Source organism: Momordica charantia (genome assembly GCF_013281855.1).
Source record: "Momordica charantia cultivar OHB3-1 chromosome 3 unlocalized genomic scaffold, Mcharantia_2.0 BLBB01000003.1, whole genome shotgun sequence".
NCBI classification, from domain to species: domain Eukaryota; kingdom Viridiplantae; phylum Streptophyta; class Magnoliopsida; order Cucurbitales; family Cucurbitaceae; genus Momordica; species Momordica charantia.
The window spans coordinates 2,371,496-2,392,341 of NW_028275161.1; the positions used below are offsets into that span (position 1 = coordinate 2,371,496).

The following is a 20,846-nucleotide window of genomic DNA, read 5'->3' on the forward strand; positions in this document are numbered from 1 at the left end:
TTATTTTTTTTCCTTCTGACACTTCTGTTTTCTTTCCATTCATTTTCCTTTTCTTCCCCCAACATTTTTTAAACATTCTGTTTTCTTTTTGTTTGGCGATAAAAATACCTTGAACACGTGGAGGGCACTCATTGAAGCTCAAGCAATGAAATATCTCAGGTCCACCTCGAACCTGCAGAAGTGATTGGGTTCACCCATTGAAAAAGACTAAGTGTAACATGTCGAGGTTCGACCTGATTGGGGTACGATCTGCTCGGAACCCGACATGTTTGACATGAGAAAAAACATATAACCGCCGGTCGTGAGTACTGTCGGATCCACCACCTATAAATAGAGGGCCTCATTTCACGCTCAAGTATCGAATCTCACCTCGAGCTAAATATTGAGTTCGACCTATACTAACTTGAGCGTCGGAGCGTTTGCCCTCTTATGCAGGTTCACTCTTGAGTTTGGGTCAAGCCAGGGACCGGGTTCGAGCTTGGTTCGGTTAATAGCGTTGTGTAATTCTTTGCATAAACATTTGGTGTCGTCTGTGGGGAGGACATCTTAAGTCATCCTGATCTAAAAAGCGTGAACAAGGATGGTTCAATCAGCAAACTCAACCAACACTGCAGACCGAAGAGCTTTGGCTGCCAATGATGGTCACCAGAGGGAGGTCGGAGTAGAAGTGGCAGAGGGCCAGATTCATGAAGGCCTTGGGGCTGAGCCGCTCCGTAGGTCGGCACGCATCACCATGCTCGTTCTACCACCGGCACATCCAAAATCGTCCAAGGCCAATCGCGGCCGAGGTGGTGCCTCGAGGAGCAGCCCCAGCTCCTACCAGGGAGAATTTTGATGCACTCCAAAAGAAATGGAGGCAATGCGCACCCAGATGTGCACCATGGAGGAAATGTACAACGAGATGGTGCAAGCCGTAAGTGCTGGGTCTCGATCAGAAGACCGGGCGGTGTGCGAGCAAACAGGTCTGCACCTTGACCCAGTCAATGAAGAGCACCCTGGAGGAGACGAAGATGAGGAGTACACTCATCAGAGAGGCGATCTTCGCGACCATCTCAACAGAAAAAGAAGCTCGTCCCTCCGAAAGGGACAATCTCCATCCTGCTCGCACAAGAATTCCAACCAGCAAGCTGAATCTTCTTACAACCCGATAACTCCCGAGGGAGTGATCACAAGAGAGGAGTTCGACTAGCTTAAGAGCAAGTTCGATGCTCAGGTTGAAGCCCTGAAGGCTAGATGCGAGAAAAAAGAATGTTCGTTCGATGATGGCGACCTGGGAGAATCGCCATTCACCTTGGACATCTTGGAGGCTTCAATCCCTTCAAAGTTCAAAACTCCTACCATGAAGCCTTATGATGGGTCTAAGGACCCAAAAGACTATGTTGAGGTCTTCGAAGGCCTCATGGACTTTCAGGCGGCAACAGATGCAATCAAGTGTCGTGCCTTCCAGATCGCGCTCACCGGCAGCGCGCGCCTGTGGTATCGAAGACTGCCGGCCAGGTCGATCTCGACCTACACCCAGCTGAAAAAGGAGTTCATTAGTCAATTCTCTTCTCGACATTATGATAGAAAAACAGCGACTCACCTCGCCACCATTAGGCAGAAGGAAGGAGAGACGCTGAAAGAATATGTCACAAGGTTCCAGGAGGAGCAGCTGAAGGTCGCGCACTGCTCCGATGACTTGATCATGTGCTACTTCCTCACCAGCCTGGCCGATGAGGCCTTAACCGTGAAGCTCGGAGAAGAAGTTCCAGGCACTTTCGCCGAAGTACTGCAGAAAGCTAAAAAAGTCATTGACGGGCAGGAACTTCTCCGAACCAAAACTGACCGACCTGAGAAGCAGATTGACCAGAAAAAGCCCAGCCAAGAGAAGAGGAAGGCTGAGTCCAAGTCCAAGGACAGGGGGTCATCTTCCTCCAGTGGCCGAAGGTCGGATAAAGGCCCCAGTCGGAGCCGACTTTATGAGCGTTATACTCCGACCACCATCCCAATCTCTGAAATACTTACAAATATTTAGGAGACTGGGATGGAAAAGCTTCTCAAGCCACCTGAGAAGCTCCGAGGAGACCCAGAGAAGCACAACAAAGATAAATATTGTCGTTTTCATCGCGATCACGGCCATAATACGTCAAACTGCTGGGAACTTAAGCGCCAGATTGAAGACCTCATTCAAGATGGCTACTTCAAAAAGTTCGTTGGCAAACCGAGGTCCAACTAGGTGGAAAAGAAAGAAGAAAGGAAGCGTTCGAGGACGCCACCTCGCCGAGATGACCCACCTGCGGTCATCAACACCATTTTCGGGGGCCCAAGTGGGGGTCAATCTGGAAATAAAGGAAATGAGTTAGCTCGCGAAGCCAGGCGCGAGGTGTGCTTCATTAGGGAGTAGAGACCGACCTCCTCCATTACTTTCAACGACGCCGACCTGGAGGGGGTCCATTTGCCCCATAATGACGCGCTCGTGATCGCTCCTCTCATCGATCACGTCCTGGTCCGAAGAGTACTGGTAGATGAAGGCGCATCTGCCAACATCTTGTCCCTTCCAACATATCTTGCCTTAGGATGGACCAGGTCGCAGCTGAAGAAGAGTCTGACACCCTTGGTTGGATTCTCTGGAGAATCGGTCTCTCCAGAAGGGTATATTGACTTGTCGGTCACGATCGGGCAAGATGATACACAAGTAACTCAGATGGCTGAGTTTGTCGTGATCGACAGCAGGTCGGCCTACAACGCCATCTTCGGGAGACCCATTATCCACTCGTTTTGAGCGGTTCCCTCAACACTTCATCAAGTCCTGAAGTACTCAACTCCTAATGGAGTGGGCACGGTCCGAGGAGAGCAGAAAACTTCAAGGGAGTGCTATGCCTCCGCGCTCAAAGGGGCATCAGTATGCGCACCTAGAAGGACAAGCCAGCTGGGACGAGTTGCTGAAATCCGAGGCCGACCTACCGAAAGTAGGTAAAAGGGAGTTCGCCGCACCGACTGAGGAGCTCGAGCTTGTTCCTTTGCTTAGCCCTCAAAGACAAGTAAGCATAGGAACCAAGCTGGGGGCCACTGATAGGGAGGAGCTGATCAACTTCCTCAGGGTCCAACTCGGACGTTTTCGCGTGGTCCCACGAGGACATGCCAAGCATCGACCTGGAGATCATGGTGCATCGCCTCAACATAGACCCATCATTCCGACCTGTAAAGCAAAAGAGAAGACCTGTAAATATGGAGAGGAGTGATGTAATTGTTGAGGAAGTAAACAAACTTTTAAAAGCTGAATATATAAGAGAAATTATGTATCCCGAGTGGCTCTCTAATGTTGTATTAGTTAAAAAAACTAACAGGAAGTGGAGGATGTGCGTAGATTTTACAAATTTAAATAAGGCATGCCCAAAAGACTGCTTCTCACTACCAAGGATTGACCAGCTCGTAGATGCAACAGCAGGGCACGAGCTGCTCACCTTCATGGATGCCTACTCTGGATACAACCAAATCAAAATGCATGTCCCAGATTAAGATCATACCGCATTCATAATAGACCAAGGTCTGTATTGCTACAAGGTTATGCCCTTCGGCCTAAAGAATGCGGGGGCGACCTACCAAAGAATGGTGAACAAAATGTTCGCCAAGCAGATTGGCGGGAATATGGAAGTGTATGTGGACGACATGCTTGTCGAGAGCAAGCAGTCAAAGTCGCATCTTTCCGATCTGGCTAAAGCATTTGAAGTTCTCCGGAAGTATCAATGAAGCTCAATCCAGCCAAGTGTGCCTTTGGAGTCTCCTCGGGGAAGTTCCTTGGTTTTATGGTAAACAACCGGGGGATCGAAGCCAACCTAGAGAAGATAAAGGTCGTGCTCGAGATGGAGGCACCCAAGACTCTGAAGCAGCTTCAGTGCCTCAATGGTAGGATTGCAGCCCTAAATAGATTTGTCTCAAGGTCAACCGATAAGTGCCTTCCTTTCTTCAAAGTCCTGAGAAGGAAAGGGTCTTTTGAATGGACGGCAGAGTGTGAACAAGCACTGGAGCAGTTGAAAAATTATCTTTGCCCGGCACCTTTGCTCGCCAAGCCATTGCCAGGAGACAAGCTCCACTTGTACCTGACAGTGTCCGACAGCGCCGTCAGCTCGACACTAATCAAGCAAGAGGGAGTACGCCAAAGTCCCATTTATTACACAAGCAAAGCCATGACCGAGGCCGAGACCAGATATCCTCAGATGGAGAAGCTGGCCCTCGCCTTAGTCACTTCAGCCCGAAGACTTAGGTCGTACTTCCAAGCACACACCGTCGTAGTGCTTACCAACTTGCCCCTGAAGAACATCTTCCATAAGCCAGAGACATCAGGGCGCCTGATGAAGTGGGCAATGGAGTTGAGCGAATACGACATCCAGTTCGAGCCCAGAACTGCGTTGAAAGGGCAAGCGGTGGCAGATTTCATTGCGGAGCTCACCCCACCACCTCAGTCGGTCGAGTCCGACCTCCAGTTGACGATCTACGTTGACAGATCTTCCAATGAGAGAGGGTGCAGGGCAGGAATCCTCTTGCTCGCACCAGGTAGCGGGCGGTTCGAGTATGCCCTGCGGTTCAATTTTCGGACTTCAAATAATGAGGCTGAGTATGAAGGGCTTCTGGCAGGCCTGCGCGTTGCCAGAGGACTGGGGGCCATTCACATCAAGGTCTTCAGTGACTCCCAGCTGGTCGTAAATCAGATTAAGGAGGAGTATCAAACAAAAGACTCCCGGATGGAAAAGTATCTAAGCAAAGTCAGATCGTACCTCGCCCAGTTCGAGACTTACGAGGTGAATCAAATTTCAAGATCAGAAAATTCCAACGCAGATGCCTTAGCCAAATTGGCATCAGCGTATGAGACCGACCTAGCAAGATCAGTCCCGGTTGAGATCTTGAACAATCCTTCAATCTTGGAGCCAGATGTGATGGAGGTTGACACTCCAGCACCCTCGTGGATGGATCCAATCGTGGAGTTCATCAAAGGAAATCCGCCGCAAGATTCAAAGGAGCAAAAGAAGATGGCGCGAAAAGCAGCTCGGTTCATACTCCGAGATGGAGCATTGTACAGACGTGGGTTCTCCCTGCCTCTGGTTAAGTGTGTAACTCCTGAAGAAGGCATTTACATCCTTAAGGAAATCCATGAAGGAGTGTGTGGAAACCACTCTGGCGCCAGGTCATCATCGGCCAAGGTGGTTCGACAAGGGTACTATTGGCCCACCGTTGAGCAGGATGCAAAGCAGTTTGTGAAAACCTACGACAACTGCCAGCGCTTTGCAAACATTATCCATCAGCCTCCCAAGCTGCTCACCCCAATCTCGGCCCCATGGCCATTCGCACAATGGGGAGTAGATATCATACGTCCTTTTCCTCTAGGCAAAGGGCAAACCAAGTTCACCGTTGTCACTGTGGACTACTTCACCAAGTGGGCCGAGGCCGAGGCGCTCTCTCAAATTACGGAGTCCAGGGTCAAGTCTTTCATATGGACAAACATTGTATGCCGTTTCGGTATACCAAATGCTATTGTGACAGACAACGGAAAACAATTCGATAATGCAAAGTTCAAGGACTTCTGCAGGAAGTTGGGCATAAGTCATCTTAGTTCGTCCCCTGCGCATCCGAAAGCAAATGGGCAAGTTGAAGCGATAAACAAAATTATAAAACGAGGACTTAAGCTGAGATTGGACTCCAGAAAGGGAAGATGGGCTGAGGAGCTACCCGAAGTATTGTGGTCATATCGGACTACCCCCAGAGAGTCAACTGGCGAAACTCTGTTCTCACTGGCCTTTGGCTCTGAAGCTATTGTTCCAGTTGAGATCAGGGTGCCAACCGACAGGGTAGAGCAGTACGAACCACTTAGAAACGAGGTCGAACTGCTCCTCAACCTCGACCTACTAGAAGAAAAAAGGGAAGTGGCTCAGCTGCGCTTAGCAGAGTATCATAACAGAATGTCCAGACATTACAACGCTCGAGTTCGACCTCGAAGCTTCCAAGTCGGACATTTGATCTTAAGGAAGATTCAGAGTCATGTGGGCACCCTTGACCCAAGTTGGGAGGGACCATTCGAGGTTAAAGGCATAGTCCGACCTGGAACGTACATGCTGGCCGACCTGGAAGGAAACGTGCTTGCGCATCTGTGGAACGCATAGCACCTAAAGTGCTATTACCCTTGAAATGTCAAAATGGTCCTAAAATGGACTTGTAAAAATTTTCAAGGGGCGGAACTTTTAATAAACGAAGGAGTTATTTAATTTCGTGACTCCGAGTTCGATCAGAAATTAAATGGGGGCAACGGACTCCCATAGGACTTATAAACCGGCAAGGTAAGTGTAAAAATTGATTAAATTCAATCCTCAAAGCCCACGGGTTCGAGGTGCGATGTCAAAATCAATTGCGAACCAAAATTCAATCCTTTGAACGTTTAAGTTAAAGGTGCGATGTGGAAGGTTCAAGAAATTCAAACCTCTAAACCCACGGGTTCGAGGTGCGACGTGAATATTAATTATGGACTCAAAATTCAACTCTTTGAACGTTAAAGTTAAAAGTGCGATGTAAAAATTTCAAATTGTTTAATATTATCTTTTGGACTTCCGAGTTCGAGGAGAAATATAAAAGACCAGAAAAGGAAACCCTCAAATTCAAACCTTAAAAATAAACATAAGTAAAAGGGGCGATGTGGAAAGAGTTCCTCCCAAACTCAATCCTTTAAGCTTACGAGTCAGAGGTGCGAGATGAAATTATTCATATATGAGTTCAAATTTACAAAAGCAAGTTCAAAAGCTTAAGGAAAAAGCAATAAAAGAAAAGACAGAGCTTGATGTACAGAAGTGGAGAAATGAAGATTCCATTGATTAAAGGATAGAGCCAAGACTTGTATACCTTGCAGCTCTGCCCAAAGACTTATAAAAAAAACAACATAAAACAAGCAAAATAGGCAGGAAACCTCAGCTACTTTCGAGGTGGGAGGACAGCTCGCCTTGGGAGCCCAAAAGGTTGACCTCCTGGGACCCGCCCTGCTGCGAAGGGACCTCCTCTTGGGTGGTGCCGACCTCGACCTTCTCTTGACTAGGAGCATCTTCTTCCTCGAGATCGGAGTAGTCAGAGTCCAGCTCTCTGACGTACTTTTCCACCAAAAACTGGGGGCCCGGGGTGCTGTTAGGCCCAGACGCCCATTTTTCAGCATACTTCTTCTTCAGCTGGCTGAGGTTGATCTGAAGATGAGGCATGTCGGCAGTGATGCCCTTCATTAAGAACTTGAAGCCTACATCACTGAAGTCCTTGGCAAACCCATCAAAGTCTGGGTGTTGCCTGAACACTTCTTCCAGAAGAACTCCGTCGGCGATGCATTCTTTCTCCACCTTGAGCTCGGCAGTTAGACGCCCTATCACAGCGTCCTTCGCCTCGAGGGCCTGGAGCATGTCGTCCTTCTTCTTTAGGAGTTGGAACTTCTCCTTCTCCAGCCATTTATGATGGCATGGGCAGCTCGGAGGTGGGCCTTATGCCTCTCATCCTCCCTCTTCAGCAGCTCGGCCTTGACTTCCACCTCGGCCCTCAAGATATCCACCTCGGAACGCTCTTCTAAAGCAGCGGTCCAAGCACGCAGCCGAGATGCGGGACACCTGGTCCTTCACCCCGGAGCTCGACGGTTCCATTCTGAACCGTATCTTCACGTTGGACGTCCCCCCCATCCGAGCTTCGGGGTCATCCACCAAGTCAACGTGGCTCGTGGGCAGGGGACCACGAGGTCCAACCTCTGAGGAGGTGGTGGTTTTCTTCTTCTTCCTTCTCCTCTTCAAAGGAGAGTCTTCCCTCACTTCGCGCAGAGGCGACACGTCCAGCGCCTCGAACTCGTTCTTCGAGCGCTTTTCTCTAGAGTGCTCCCCAGCAGAGTCCAACTCGATCACCGGAGTTGGAACTTCAGAAGATGGCCCAGCCTTGTCCTGAACCGCAGGCTGAGTCACAGCAGGAGTCACTGGCTCCGTGCTTTGAACAGTCTTAAGGGCGTGAGCACGGCCCTTAGACTTGCGCTTCACACTGCCAGTGAACCCGCACACCATTGCTGCAAGGCAAATAAAGCAAAATGTCAGAAATAAAATTCGAGGTAAAAAACTTGAAGTGAGGCCGAGCTCGACTTACCAAGTTCGGAGTTTAGCCTTGAAGCTTCGATCGGACGTACCAAGGGGTTGTAGTCTAACAACCCAGATTCCAGGAGCAGCTTGTCAATCACCAAGGTTCCGATCTTCCGGCCCCTTGGGAATTGATCCTTGTAATACTTGAGGGTGTCGAAGGAGGCTTGAGTGAGCTCGGGAATCGGTTTGATCGACACTGCACAAGACATAGAAGAATTCAAGTTAGATATGAAAAAGTTAGAACATAAAGATTTAAAGATGCAAGAAGTAATCATAACGACCTCATACCTAGGTTCCCAAACCTAACATGCACGTCAAAGAAGGGACGACCTGATTCGTTCTTTGCCAGCCACTCTCCAGAGGCAAAGAACCATTTCCCCACCCATCCTTTGATAGAGGTCGGCCTTTTTGACTATACCACCTGCGCCTTTCCTTGCGCACATATAATACCGACCTGGCTTCTTAGCTATTCTCTTGGCTTCGAAGCACCCAAGAAGCTGCTCGACACTTAACAGCTCGGCCTCGTCCTCGTCTCGAGCTCGTAACCAAAAAAGGATTGACAAAGCAAAAATGACACCCCATCCATTGAGGGCCACTTGAGCAGGTGTCAGTCCAATTCGGTTTAAAAACTCCTGGGCAAAAGGATGAAGGGGAAGTCTGAGGCCGTACTCAAACATTTTTAAATAAAGAGTGACCCATCCCTCTGGAGGATTGTCAGCTCTTTCCCCTTCCTCTGGGATCCTAAGGAGGATGTCATTGGGAATACTAAACCCCCTACGGAGGGGTCCGAGGTAATGTTCAGGCATCTTCGAAGGGTATTCCAAACCCAGGCCCGAGGTGGAAGTGTCACTATCCTCCCCATCATCAGAAAACCTAAAATTTTCTATCTCTTCCAGTTCGGACACTAACCTAAGAGCTAAGTCCTCCCCAGAGTCACTAGGTTTGGGGGGCGAACTGCTTATAGTCCGACCTGCACTACCTAAACTATCACTACTGGAAGGGGAAGACATGAAAACTACCATATTCGAAAACAAGAAAAAAACAAGAATGACTGACCTACAGAAGGTTCGAGCTGGTTTCAGATCGAACTCCAGAAATTCAGGGAACGTAAGGTTTGACCTGAAGTCCCGGAACTATTTATAGCTAATCGGAAAAACCTCTGCGCCGTACACGTGTATTGAACGAGCGGCTGGGATCGTCTCGAGATTCGTAACGACAGAATACTTGAGTATTTCGACAGCCTGGCAGATTGAAACGTCTTCCACAGCGGTCACATTTCTTCTATGAATTAGAGGTCGCCACGTGTCCAAAATTGAGTCGGATAAACTTCTCTGCCAGATCGAGATCGGACCTGACAGAGAGAGGGCCAATGTTTGGGGATAAAAATACCTTGGACACGTGGAGGGCACTCATTGAAGCTCAAGCAATGAAATATCCCAGGTCCATCTCGAACCTGCCGAAGTGATTGGGTTCACCCATTGAAAAAGACTAAGTGTAACATGCCGAGGTTCGACTTGATTGGGGTTCGATCTGCTCGGAACCCGATAAGTCCGACATGAGAAAAAACATATAACCGCCGGTCGTTAGTACTGTCGGATCCACCACCTATAAATAGAGGGCCTCATTTCACGCTCAGGTATCGAATCTCACCTCGAGCTAAATATTGAGTCCGACCTATACTAACTTGAGCGTCGGAGCGTTTGCCCTCTTGTGGAGGTTCACTCTTGAGTTCGGGTCAAGCCAGGGACCGGGTTCGAGCTTGGTTCGGTTAATAGCGTTGAGCAATTCTTTGCATAAACACTTTTCTTTTTAACTTTTTTTCCCTTTTTAACACTATTAAACATTTCATTTTGTTTTCATTACTTTTTTTAATATATATATTTTTTTATAACACTTATACAGGTATAAACATGTTTAATTAGTTTGTCTATTAAAATTATATCTACATTGATTTTGTTGTGCCTTTTAAAAATAGTTAATCACCTATTATTACCTACACTCCACTATTCAACTCACCATACTTTATTTATTTATAAAAACTCACACAAAAGTTTTTCATTTTCTCCTAAAACACAAGAACATTTAGACATTAAAAAGAAAATTTGCATACTTCATACCTCATCAATTTAAAGAAAGAAAAAAACTCACACCTAAGATTTTTCATTTAAACTTTAGACATTCATAAAAAAAAATGAAAACTTTCTAACTTCTTCCATGAGTTTTTATAAATAAATGATGTATATGATGGTTGAATAGTGAGGTGTAGGTAATAATAGAGGATTAACTAACCATACATGCAAATAGAATTTCAATAGACTTCTTTTGAAAAAAAAGTGGAAAATGATAATTCAATATAAAAATCCATTTAAATATGTTTAGTACCGGAAGTGTTAGAAAGAAGGTTTTTTTTCTTTTTTTGGAGAGTGGGTTAGAAAGAAGGTTAAAAAAAAGTGAACGAAAAATTACTGGCAATGATAGTGTTAAAAAATAAGAATTAAAAGATAAAAAAAATTAAATGATTTTAATTTTCTCAATGACAACAACACTCACGAACAACACATATAAATAATAAAAATTTTAAAACTTTCTTACTTCTTCCATAACCATGAACATTAATGATTGACTAAATAAATTTTATAAAATAAATAATTACACACTAATAAACCTTTCATTTAAACGAGAGACTTTTTATTTTCTCACCTATTTACTATATATATAGATTGTCTTGGGTTTGAGGCATACATCATATTCACCATTTTGTTCCATTGTCAATTAAAATCGCATCTTTGTTTTTCAACTTTTTGTGAATATGTCTTTAGAAAAATATGTTCTGTTGAAGAAGTTGGAGCCGTTTGAAAATGAATGGATAGTAAAAATCACGGTACTTCAAAGAGGAACAGTTGAGACTTTACAAACCATCGAGGTCCACTCCAAGTGTTGAAGTTGATCCTGATTGATGAAGAGGTATTTTTTCCAACGAGGATTTATTATTTATTCATAAAAATTATTTTGGGATTGTTCATTTCTATTTTATATTTGGTTGTTTTCTAATACATATTTTTTTTCTAGGGAACTCAAATTGAGACGGTGATGTATAATGAAACTATTGCAAGATTGGAGCACAGTTTGAAGAAAAATGGTTCCTATTTCATTATCAATGGAAATATAAAACCAGTTGATAATAGATTCTTCAATGTTAACCAAGATATTGAGTTATCTTTATCAACAAATACAAAAGTTCAAGAGTCCAATGAAATAGTTTCGATAAAGAAATTTCACCACAATTTCATGGATTTGAATAATACAATGAATTTGTTGAGTGAAAACAGACCATATGTATTTTTCTTTTTAAATTTAAAATAGTATGATATTTACAATTTTATTAATTCAATATATTATTTTTGTAGATGTGATTGGAATTGTCACCGCCGTAAGACCAATTATAAACATCCAGAGTAAAAAAAGTGATGGCCGAAGCATCAAAAAGAGAGATATTATTTTGATCAACTCAAGGTATTAATATTTATTTGTAAACTAATTGCTTTTTAATATTTTTTTTAGATATTGTAGAAAGTTAAATTTTAATATTTTAAAACATGTTTATAGTTAGGTTTTTGGTTTATAAAGTATAAATTCTTAGAGATAGAAATAATTGTTATAAAAATTAATATATATATTTATATATATATATATATATTAAAAAGTACGGATGTGGAAGAAACTTTTTTTGGACGAAATTATCCTTCATATTTTATCAAATATCATATATGTCTTTATTGGGTGTGGGTTGCTGGCAACTAAAATTAATTACTTTTGCTTTGATTTTTTTTAGCACATGTTAGATGCTATTAAGATTAATCAAACCTATTTAATTTATTTATCTTTTGAAATTCTATAAAAATTCATTTGATTTTTTTTATTTAAAATGTTAGAATAGGAAAAGTTTTCCTATCTAGTAGTTTTTAATTATTGAATATTGAAAATCTTTAGAATCTCAAAAGTTTTACAACCTCCTGTTTCTTTTACAACTATAATAGAACTCTCTTCCATCTATTTCCAACATAATTTGATGTAGAGCAGTGTTGTTTAGCAGTCTGAACATTGGTAAAAGGTAAATATATATACGTATAATTTTAGCGAATATCATTCATCATATTTATATATTAAAAATTTTGTTTATTGAAGATTTTATTAGAGAATATTAATAATCCAACTTTTAATAAAAATGAAATTATTTTTTTTAACCAAATAAACTTCTCTATGTTCATCCTTCAAAATATTTACTTCTAAAATTTATAATTTATAATTTTTCACTTATAGCAATTAAATAAATTTTAAAATAAAAGTACACACATTGAAACTAATAATTTAAGTACATTCATGAAATTAACATGGAAAATAATGTGAAATTTTTTAATATAAATTTTATAATTTACTCTTAAAAATTAATTTTAAAATCTAGAATTTTATCTCTAATTATAATTAATAATTGAACCAAATTTTTTCGCCTGAAAAAAAAATTGAACCAAATTTTAAAGAAATAAAAATGTAAAAATATATTGAAATTAATAATTAGATGCATTGATAAATTTGTCATTACCAAATAAATCTATCTATATTTTTTATCAGAGAACATTGACTTTTAAAATTATTGACTTTTAAAATTTATGATTTTTCAATAAAGTCACAAATTTAAAAAATTTACAACTTTATCTCTAATTATAATTAATAATAGATTTTGAAACATTATAATATTTTAATAGTTAAACAATGTTTACAAAAGTAAAAATATAAAAACTATATTGAAAGTAATAATTGGATGCATGAGAAAATTGTTATCACAAACTAAACATCTCAATGTTCATTCAAAATATTGACTTGAACCATTTATACTTTTTCATTATATTTTCATTTTTATTAATAATTAAACAAATTTGAAATCAAAGTTCAAATACACTGTGAAACCAATAATTTAAATCAATCAAAAAAAAAAGAAACCAATAATAATTAAATGAATGTTAACAGTCTAAATATAAATTTTTTTTCCAATTATTTCTAAAATTTATGATTTTATCTTTAGTTATAGATTATAATATTTTTTTTTAACTTACACTTTTGTCATGAAACAACCCTATTTAAGATGGTATTCATCATCAAATTTACTAATATATCCTTTTTATCTATACCTCAATATTAATTAATTTTTAAAATCCAGAATTGGTTACTTTGGAGATTACATTTTAAATCCCCTAAATTTTGCCTAATTAGACTCTCCAAAAAGTAAAAAAATATCAAATCCCCAAAATCCTCCATTATTGAAAAAATTCGAAAACCTCATTCCTCCAACTTTTCTTCTTCCTCTGTTGTTCTGTTTCCGTCCATTCCTTCGTCTCCAGCCGCCGTCTCCGTTCTTCTTCGTCGCTAGAACAATCAGTCTAGCTTCTCCTTCGTCTTCGGCCAACCGTCCATTGTTTTCGTCTGTTTATCCCGAGGTTTCTTTTTTGTCGTTGGCCGCCCGTCGACCGTTCAAGCCCTCCGTTTATCCCGACCATTGTCTAGTCGCCGGCCGGAAGGTTTGTATGTTATTTGCTTTGTTCGTTAATTGTAAAGGGATATAATCGTATATACTTTATAGTCAGATATAGGTTATATCTCCATAGTTTATATCACCATTGTTAAGTGTATATTACTTAAGTTTATAGCCGGATATAATTTATATTTCCATATAAATGAAAAAGTAGCCTTGTTAAGTGTATGTTACTTAAGTTTATAGCCGGATATAATTTATATTTCCATATAAATGAAAAAGTAGCAGGGTATAATTTATATCTCCATAATATATATATATATATATATATATTCCATATAAGTCTATGTTATAATGACTATAGTATTGAAATTTGGCCAAAAATTATAATGAAATGAAAAAATATTTTGTAATAAATTTCACTATTTAGTAGAATATATTAACGAGTAAATTAAGAGATTATGAAAATCATTGATTTAGGTCCCACAATAATTTAATGTTTACACAATTAAATTTGGAATATTAATCTTTTATATTTAAATAAAAGACTAATTATAATAAATATAAATGCCATAAATAAGGGCAAATTTGACATTTGGAAAAAAATTTAAATCCAAAAATCTAAGATGGTAAAATTTATAAACATTGGACATTTATGAAAATAAGTTCCAAAATAATTCATCTCTAAATATTATGATTAGGGAATTGTTTCCACCAGAGACAGCAAAGCTTTTAAGATAAGAGGAATTAGTGAAAATACAGAAAAATCCACACCATCTTCATAGTAAAAGGAAAACCAAACAACAAATCTAAAATGGTATACACAATGTTGTAATGTAATAATCCAACTTCAAAGCTGCCTCTGCTCTGTGCTGCTTTATGAATTCCTACACTCAAAAAAAAAAAAAAAGGCACTTCTTGAGGTGAGAACCTTCTACCTCTTGCACAAAAAACGTCTCACGCTCAATAGAAATGTATTTGATTAGGGAATAAATTTAAACCAATCAAACCGACCAAATCAAAAGTTAACTATATTTCTTTAAAATAAAATATTTACGATTTTTTATTTATTTTTATATCTATGAGTGTTTAGGAGTATTTGTACATACCTCGACTACTATCACAGGACAACCGCCTAACGCGACTATATTTGGTTGTCGAAGTAACTCAAGGGATATTAAATCCTAGATAGATGACCACCATAGATTGAACTCATTCTCTCTAAGTCTGTTACTATTTAGATTGGTTTACCACAATAAATGATGTGATATTATGTTTAATAATGTTCTTAAGAATTGAAAAATAGGAAATAGAAAAATTAAAACAGAAAATATTGTTCAAATGCTTTGTAATCATCCTTTCAAGAAGAAATCAAAGATTCTTTAGGTCAATGCTATTAAATCAACACCAGAGAATGATGTGATATATGTTTAATAATGTCACGTGGAACCTTTTACTGAACGAAACAAAAGACTTTTTGATGATTCTTCTTTAGATTCTCATGTTTTGTGGAGTAATATTCAGCTCACTGCTTCTAGGTGGTGTCATAATTTTAGTAAATTCTTTTGCAACTACTCCCTTCTTTCGATCCTTCACAATTGAAAGGCGTTCATGTAGTAGTTTTGTGTTGGGGAGGGGTTCCCTCTACCCCTTGCCCTTAGGTTGTTCTCCCCTTTGTGATTAATACACTTCTCTAAGTTTCTTATCAAAAAAAAAAAAAAAAAACTGAGAGAATATATGGTTGGAAAGAAATGACAGTATCTTTGAGAGAAAAGCAAGAGATTGGCCATGATTCCCTTAACATATATCAGGAAGGATATTTTTATAAGGTTCGATGTAAAGTTCTTTGAGGTATAGTTAGTCATTTGTGACCTTTCATGTATTAATGAAAAATAAGAAATATAACTAAACGCACGTATATCTCAAAAAAATAGAAATGAGAAACAAGAATCAGAAATGAGAATGCTACCAAATTAACTCCTAAAACTTCCTGACTCTTGCCACGGCAGTGACATATCAACGTAATACGGGTTTAATAAATACAATCGATTAAATGATAATGTGACTAAATGTTTGAAATTTTCCTATTGATATACTAGTGGGCCTACATGAAAGCAGCTTCTAAGCTTCATAATATCAAGTGGGTGAAAAGACATGGATGATGGAAGTGTGGTGGTTCCAATTGAACTCTCAACCTTTGATGTCTCAACTCAAGGAATCATTACTAAATAACATGAAACTGATTGTGACTCAACTTTTTGACTTAGAAAGAGAAGTCTTGTTCTTGTTCGACCTTATTCTCCTGTCTTCGTTAATGGTAAATTCTATATACTCATTTGATAATGTTCTCGTTTCTTGTTTCTTGTTTTTAATTTTTTTAAAATATAAGTATTTGGTAATATTCATGTTTCTTATTTCACATTTTTAAGAAGTGTTTTCAAGATAGCGTTGAAATTTTGAAAACAACAAAATCAAGTTTCTTCCTCCTGTTTTAAGTTTTTTCCAAAATAGAGATACAAGCATCATTTTATCATTTTTGACTCATAAAATGCATAATAAATATCAAAGTATATATATGACATAAAAATTTTGAATATTTAATTAGAAAAATTAAATTTCATATAGATTTTTTTTTATTTAAAATTTTAGAGAACAAGAAACAGAAACAGGGAAACCATGTTCCATTTATTTTTTCAATAAAAAACAAGAAATAACTATCAAACACAATTATGTTTTTCTTGACTGAAAAAAAGGAAACAAGAATGTTGCCAAACAAGTCCTAAGTTTTCAATAATTGTTTCATTCATTGACAGAATATATGAGGGGTAAGTAAACGCTGTATCATCGAAGAGACATCTCAAATTCACTCCGACCTATCAGAACTAACAGAGAGGATTCAAAGTATGCATTTACACAGACAACATGACAGCAGAAGTAAATGACTGACGACATACCTTAGAAAATAGGTGGGAATTCATGAGGTAAAGTGGAGGTCCTAATAATAAAGGGAACCTACAAAATATTTGATGTCAGAGACTAAAAAGAATCAGTAAGCAGATTTCTAGGACTTCACCTATTACAATAGTTACCTTGCCACCAATTTCCCCTGGAAGCAGTTTGAGAGTTGTTTCCAGTTGGGTCATCTTCTCCCCCACTTTTCTTCAACTGGGTCATCAATGAATTGACAAAAACAGAAGAACAACAATCAGCTTTTACTTTCACTTTCTGATCAGTCTGTCTGATAGAAGTCACATCATAGCAGAGCAGAGCAGGGCATTTTTGACAATGATCAACAAACTAGACTCACAGTGGGGGGTGGAGCATGGGATGGTCCAGCTGGTGGGGCATGGGAGTACCCATCTTGCCCTCCATAGTATAGAGATGAACTCAGATGACATGGCTCCAAGCTCCCTCCTTGAAAGTATCATCACATCTGGTTTTTGTTAGCTATAACTTGATTTAAATTGTACCCTTGCAGTTTACCAATTTTGTAGATTATACTCATACATTTTCAAAACAGTTTCAAACGTTCCATTCATGTGGTTTGTGAATTTGCATATCGTACCCTTCTGTCAATCAGTTTTAACGGGATTGATACTTAAATTCACACACCTGAATTTCCTAGTTTGGTGTGCTGTGGTTGATTTTCATTGGTCTGTTTTGGCCAACTCCCAGAGCTAGAACCCTGAAAATTAGGAAAATAATAATGTTATGAAAAGGATGATTTCACAATGACTTTGTCACACCTGAACCATCCGATCCGTATAATTACCCATTTTCAAAGATAAGATAAAGGAAGACTATAAGATGTGCTTAAATCTTATTCTAGTCGTCATCTTGATCCTGTAGTTTGAGATGTTCTATTTTTTGTTTTTAACTTTATATAAAAGTTTGTTTTAGTCCTTATCATTAGTACAAATTTGTGACCAAGTTTGGTACCAAATCTAGAAATTATGTAATAAAAGCAATTGACAAAATACACCGAAATGAATATTTATAAAAGTTGAAGGACTAAAACTGACCACTTAAAAGTATAAGAACTACAATGGAATACATGTAAAAGTTTGCCACGTGGTTCCGGTAACAAACTCGTAGTACTCATTGGAAGTTGGGCTCAAGTAACCATATGCCAAATCAGCCACAAAGTTCAGGAGAAGAACATATGCTTACTAATATGCAAAAAATAGAGGGCACTTATTCAATGAACTTCAAAAAATGCTGATTTTGCAGTTAACTAAAGAAGTTTCAATAAGCATTCTCTTAACATTCTGCAAAAAGATTTCCAAATCCTCACCATGTAATGAGAAAATATAAACCTATTTGAAACGGAGAAAGAAAGTTCTACATGGAGGAGAGCAGTTTAGAAATAGCAGCATTACCTTCTGTGGAGATGGAAAGATTGCTGCAAAAACTCCTGATGCTGATGACAATGGTGGCTCTTTGACATCGAAAAGATCCGCAACGAAAGAGGAGGTTTGATACCCTTTAGACTTTCCCTCCATTTTCCCTCAATCTTTCCTTCTTGCTAAACAAAATCACTCGCAGATTCCACCACACCCTATTGAATGAGAACAACAGAGTGAGAAATGAAAGCAAGAGACTATGCATATAAAGATCTATTAAAGGAGCCAACCTGCTAAGACTGTGAGATATATCCAAATTGACCACTCAACTCACTATTTATAAGAAGAAAGCAACGGCTGCTGCAGTGTCACCCATGTGCCATCATCACTGGGTGGGAAAAATAAGAATAGAATAGAAAAAAGAAAGAAAGAAAGAAGAATATAGAAGCCGCCTCCTTCCCCCCCTCCTTATTAGTATAACAAAGATATAGTTTGGGAATTTTCTTTTGGAAATTTCCTCATTCACTTTTTTCTAGTCTTTGCATTCAAAATAATAATATCATCCTCATGCTTTCCTATGAGAACATAGGAGGATAAGTGCCAAGTGTGGTCCACATGTGATCCTAATTGGACATATATTGTTGTGCCACGTGTACTTTAATGGATAATGCAAATTCACAAGCACTCCATGTTCATTATATTATCTGACCCAGGTTCTCTTCTTCTCCTCACAACCAATGGTAATCCCTCTCAGTGCCTGTCTTCAAATCCAAGTTGAATATGACTTATGAGAGACAAGGAAGGGAAAAAAAAAAAAAAAGAAAACAAAAGAAAACTCAAATGGGTTTCGATCGCACATGTACATAGCAGTTGACAAGATAAGGTTGATCTCTTGGATATGCCATTTCCCTGTCCAAAACAGAAGAAATTGACTCTTTTTAACTCCCAAATTTCCAATATCCAAGTTGATTCCGATGCCATAAACTATCTGATCTAACACGGTGAAGCAAATGATTTCATGGGTTCTGATCTGACAGATTCCACCCAGAAAAAGAAAAGGGTGGGCTCAACAGCAGGGACATGAAGAAAAGGAACGGAAGATTCGTTCAAACCAGTCCATTATTGAACATATAATAAAAACCCCATAAGAAATTAAATATAAAACAGTACGAGTTTGGATAAGGCAAAGAAATTGATCTTTAGGGCGGAGCCAGAGGAGTGGCACAACTTGAGGTCGAAAGCAATCCCGTTTTTGGTCGTTTCTTCATGATTACAATGGGAAAGATTATACCAAAAAAAAAAAAGTCATCAATCATGGCTGAGAGAGACGTGAAGCCACTGGACAACCACTCCTGTGCAATCGATGCGAAATAATATCTTAAAACTTCACAAAGCAAGAACAAGAAAATTTTGAAAAAGCCTAATCAAATTTCAGCCATTGATTGATTAATCAGGCGTGGGTTTTACCTGAAAATGGACGCCATTTTCTTGCGGGCAATCAATTCAAATTCCCTCTTTGTGTAGGCGAAAACCCAGCTGAGACAAAACTGAAGAAATGGGAATTATCTTCGGAATCCGATAAATTTCATTCAATCGTATGTCGAATCCAAAATCCAATACATGTAAAAATGAGATTTGGTTTCTGGATGTAAGAAATTGTGATGAATAATGAAAATCTCCGGGCAGTTGCAAAAAACGAAGGGAAAAAATGGTAACATTTGAAAAACGTGAGCGGCAGGATTCGAACCTGCGCGGGCAGAGCCCACATGATTTCTAGTCATACCCGATAACGACTCCGGCAAGCCCACAATGACGGATGTTGATTTGATATATTATTAAAAATACTATTAATTATTTCTCAAACACTCGACACTAAAACCTTCCTCTGTTGGAATCCATTTAACATTTTTTTTTTGTTTCTCGTTTCGTCCTTTGTAATAAAAGAAAATGTTTAATACTGTTATAGATATTAGATTTTATTTTATTTATTTTGATCCCTATACTCTTAATTTTGATTTATTTTAGTCTATATACTCTCAAAAGATTCGTTTTAGTCTTTGTAGTTTTAAAAAGAGACTAGAGAAAACATAGATTATGGATAATTGATTATGATATTGATTTTTATTTAGTACAACATGAGTAGGAATATGATAGAAGATATGTTTTATTAAAAAAATATGATAGAAGATAAGTTTTATAAAACTTGGTTTATATGATATGATATTGATTTATATATTTACAATTCTAGAAAACCATTTTCAAAAAAAAAAAAACAACCTCAAGAAAGAAAGTTGAAATAGTTATAGCCAAAAAATAAAAGTTGTCTCTTAAGATCTCACTAGTGTAAGATTTTGATTTTTTGAGGTTAAAATATTATTTTGGTTTATGTATTTTTAGTCTTGGTTTATTTTAGTTTCTATACTTTTAAAATGTTAATTTTGGTCTCTATACTTTAAATTTTTGTTCATTTTAGCCCCTATACATCCATGTGCTTCGAGGATGACTTTGATGTAGTTAAGGTGTCAATAGTATACTTTGTAGAGTTAGTTCTGTTGAGGAGAGAGAGAAGCCTTAATTTTGACCATATTTTACTATGAATAGTGGATGATTGGGAAGCCTTCTGCAACCACGATTGGGCATTGTTGTCGTTCAAGTAGACAATCTATAGTCTGTAGCGTGGCGTGTCCAAGAAGTCAAAGGAGGGAGGATTGAGGAAATCATATAGTCTCTATGGTTTTTCATGGGCGTTCTAGGTACGTACATAAATACTATATTCTTTGTTTTTTTTGTTTTCTATTGTGGTTTATAACATCCATCGTGTATTTGTACAGGTGTGGGTGTATGAGACTCTATCTTCTCTAT

At 38.9% G+C, this 20,846-nt stretch overlaps 1 protein-coding gene and 1 non-coding gene across 7 annotated transcripts; both read right to left on the reverse strand.

The window, feature by feature from the left end:
- Positions 1 to 14,303: 14,303 nt before the first annotated feature.
- LOC111024684 (uncharacterized) lies at positions 14,304 to 19,605 on the reverse strand. Of its 6 annotated transcripts, none has more exons than XR_015789913.1 (7): positions 18,275 to 18,769; positions 18,021 to 18,199; positions 17,254 to 17,326; positions 16,949 to 17,074; positions 16,731 to 16,806; positions 16,596 to 16,653; positions 14,304 to 14,528 (listed from the first exon to the last, which is right to left on the reverse strand). XR_015789913.1 is itself a non-coding variant. In XM_088122025.1 (7 exons), the coding sequence occupies exons 2-6, from the start codon at positions 18,141 to 18,143 to the stop codon at positions 16,637 to 16,639; spliced, it is 396 nt and encodes a 131-aa protein (XP_087978151.1). In that variant the 5' UTR covers positions 18,144 to 18,199; positions 19,452 to 19,605; the 3' UTR covers positions 14,304 to 14,528; positions 16,596 to 16,636. The 6 variants fall into 6 exon arrangements, 4 of the variants coding, with proteins under 4 accessions (XP_087978151.1, XP_087978150.1, XP_087978149.1 ...); XM_088122025.1 differs by lacking the exon at positions 18,275 to 18,769 and adding an exon at positions 19,452 to 19,605 and having other exon boundaries at positions 16,949 to 17,055; XM_088122024.1 differs by having other exon boundaries at positions 16,949 to 17,055; positions 18,319 to 18,735.
- Positions 19,606 to 19,710: 105 nt separating this feature from the next.
- Positions 19,711 to 19,792, reverse strand: TRNAS-AGA (transfer RNA serine (anticodon AGA)). The gene has a single exon. It is a non-coding gene; the product is annotated as a tRNA-Ser (tRNA).
- Between the last annotated feature and the right edge of the window lie 1,054 nt (positions 19,793 to 20,846).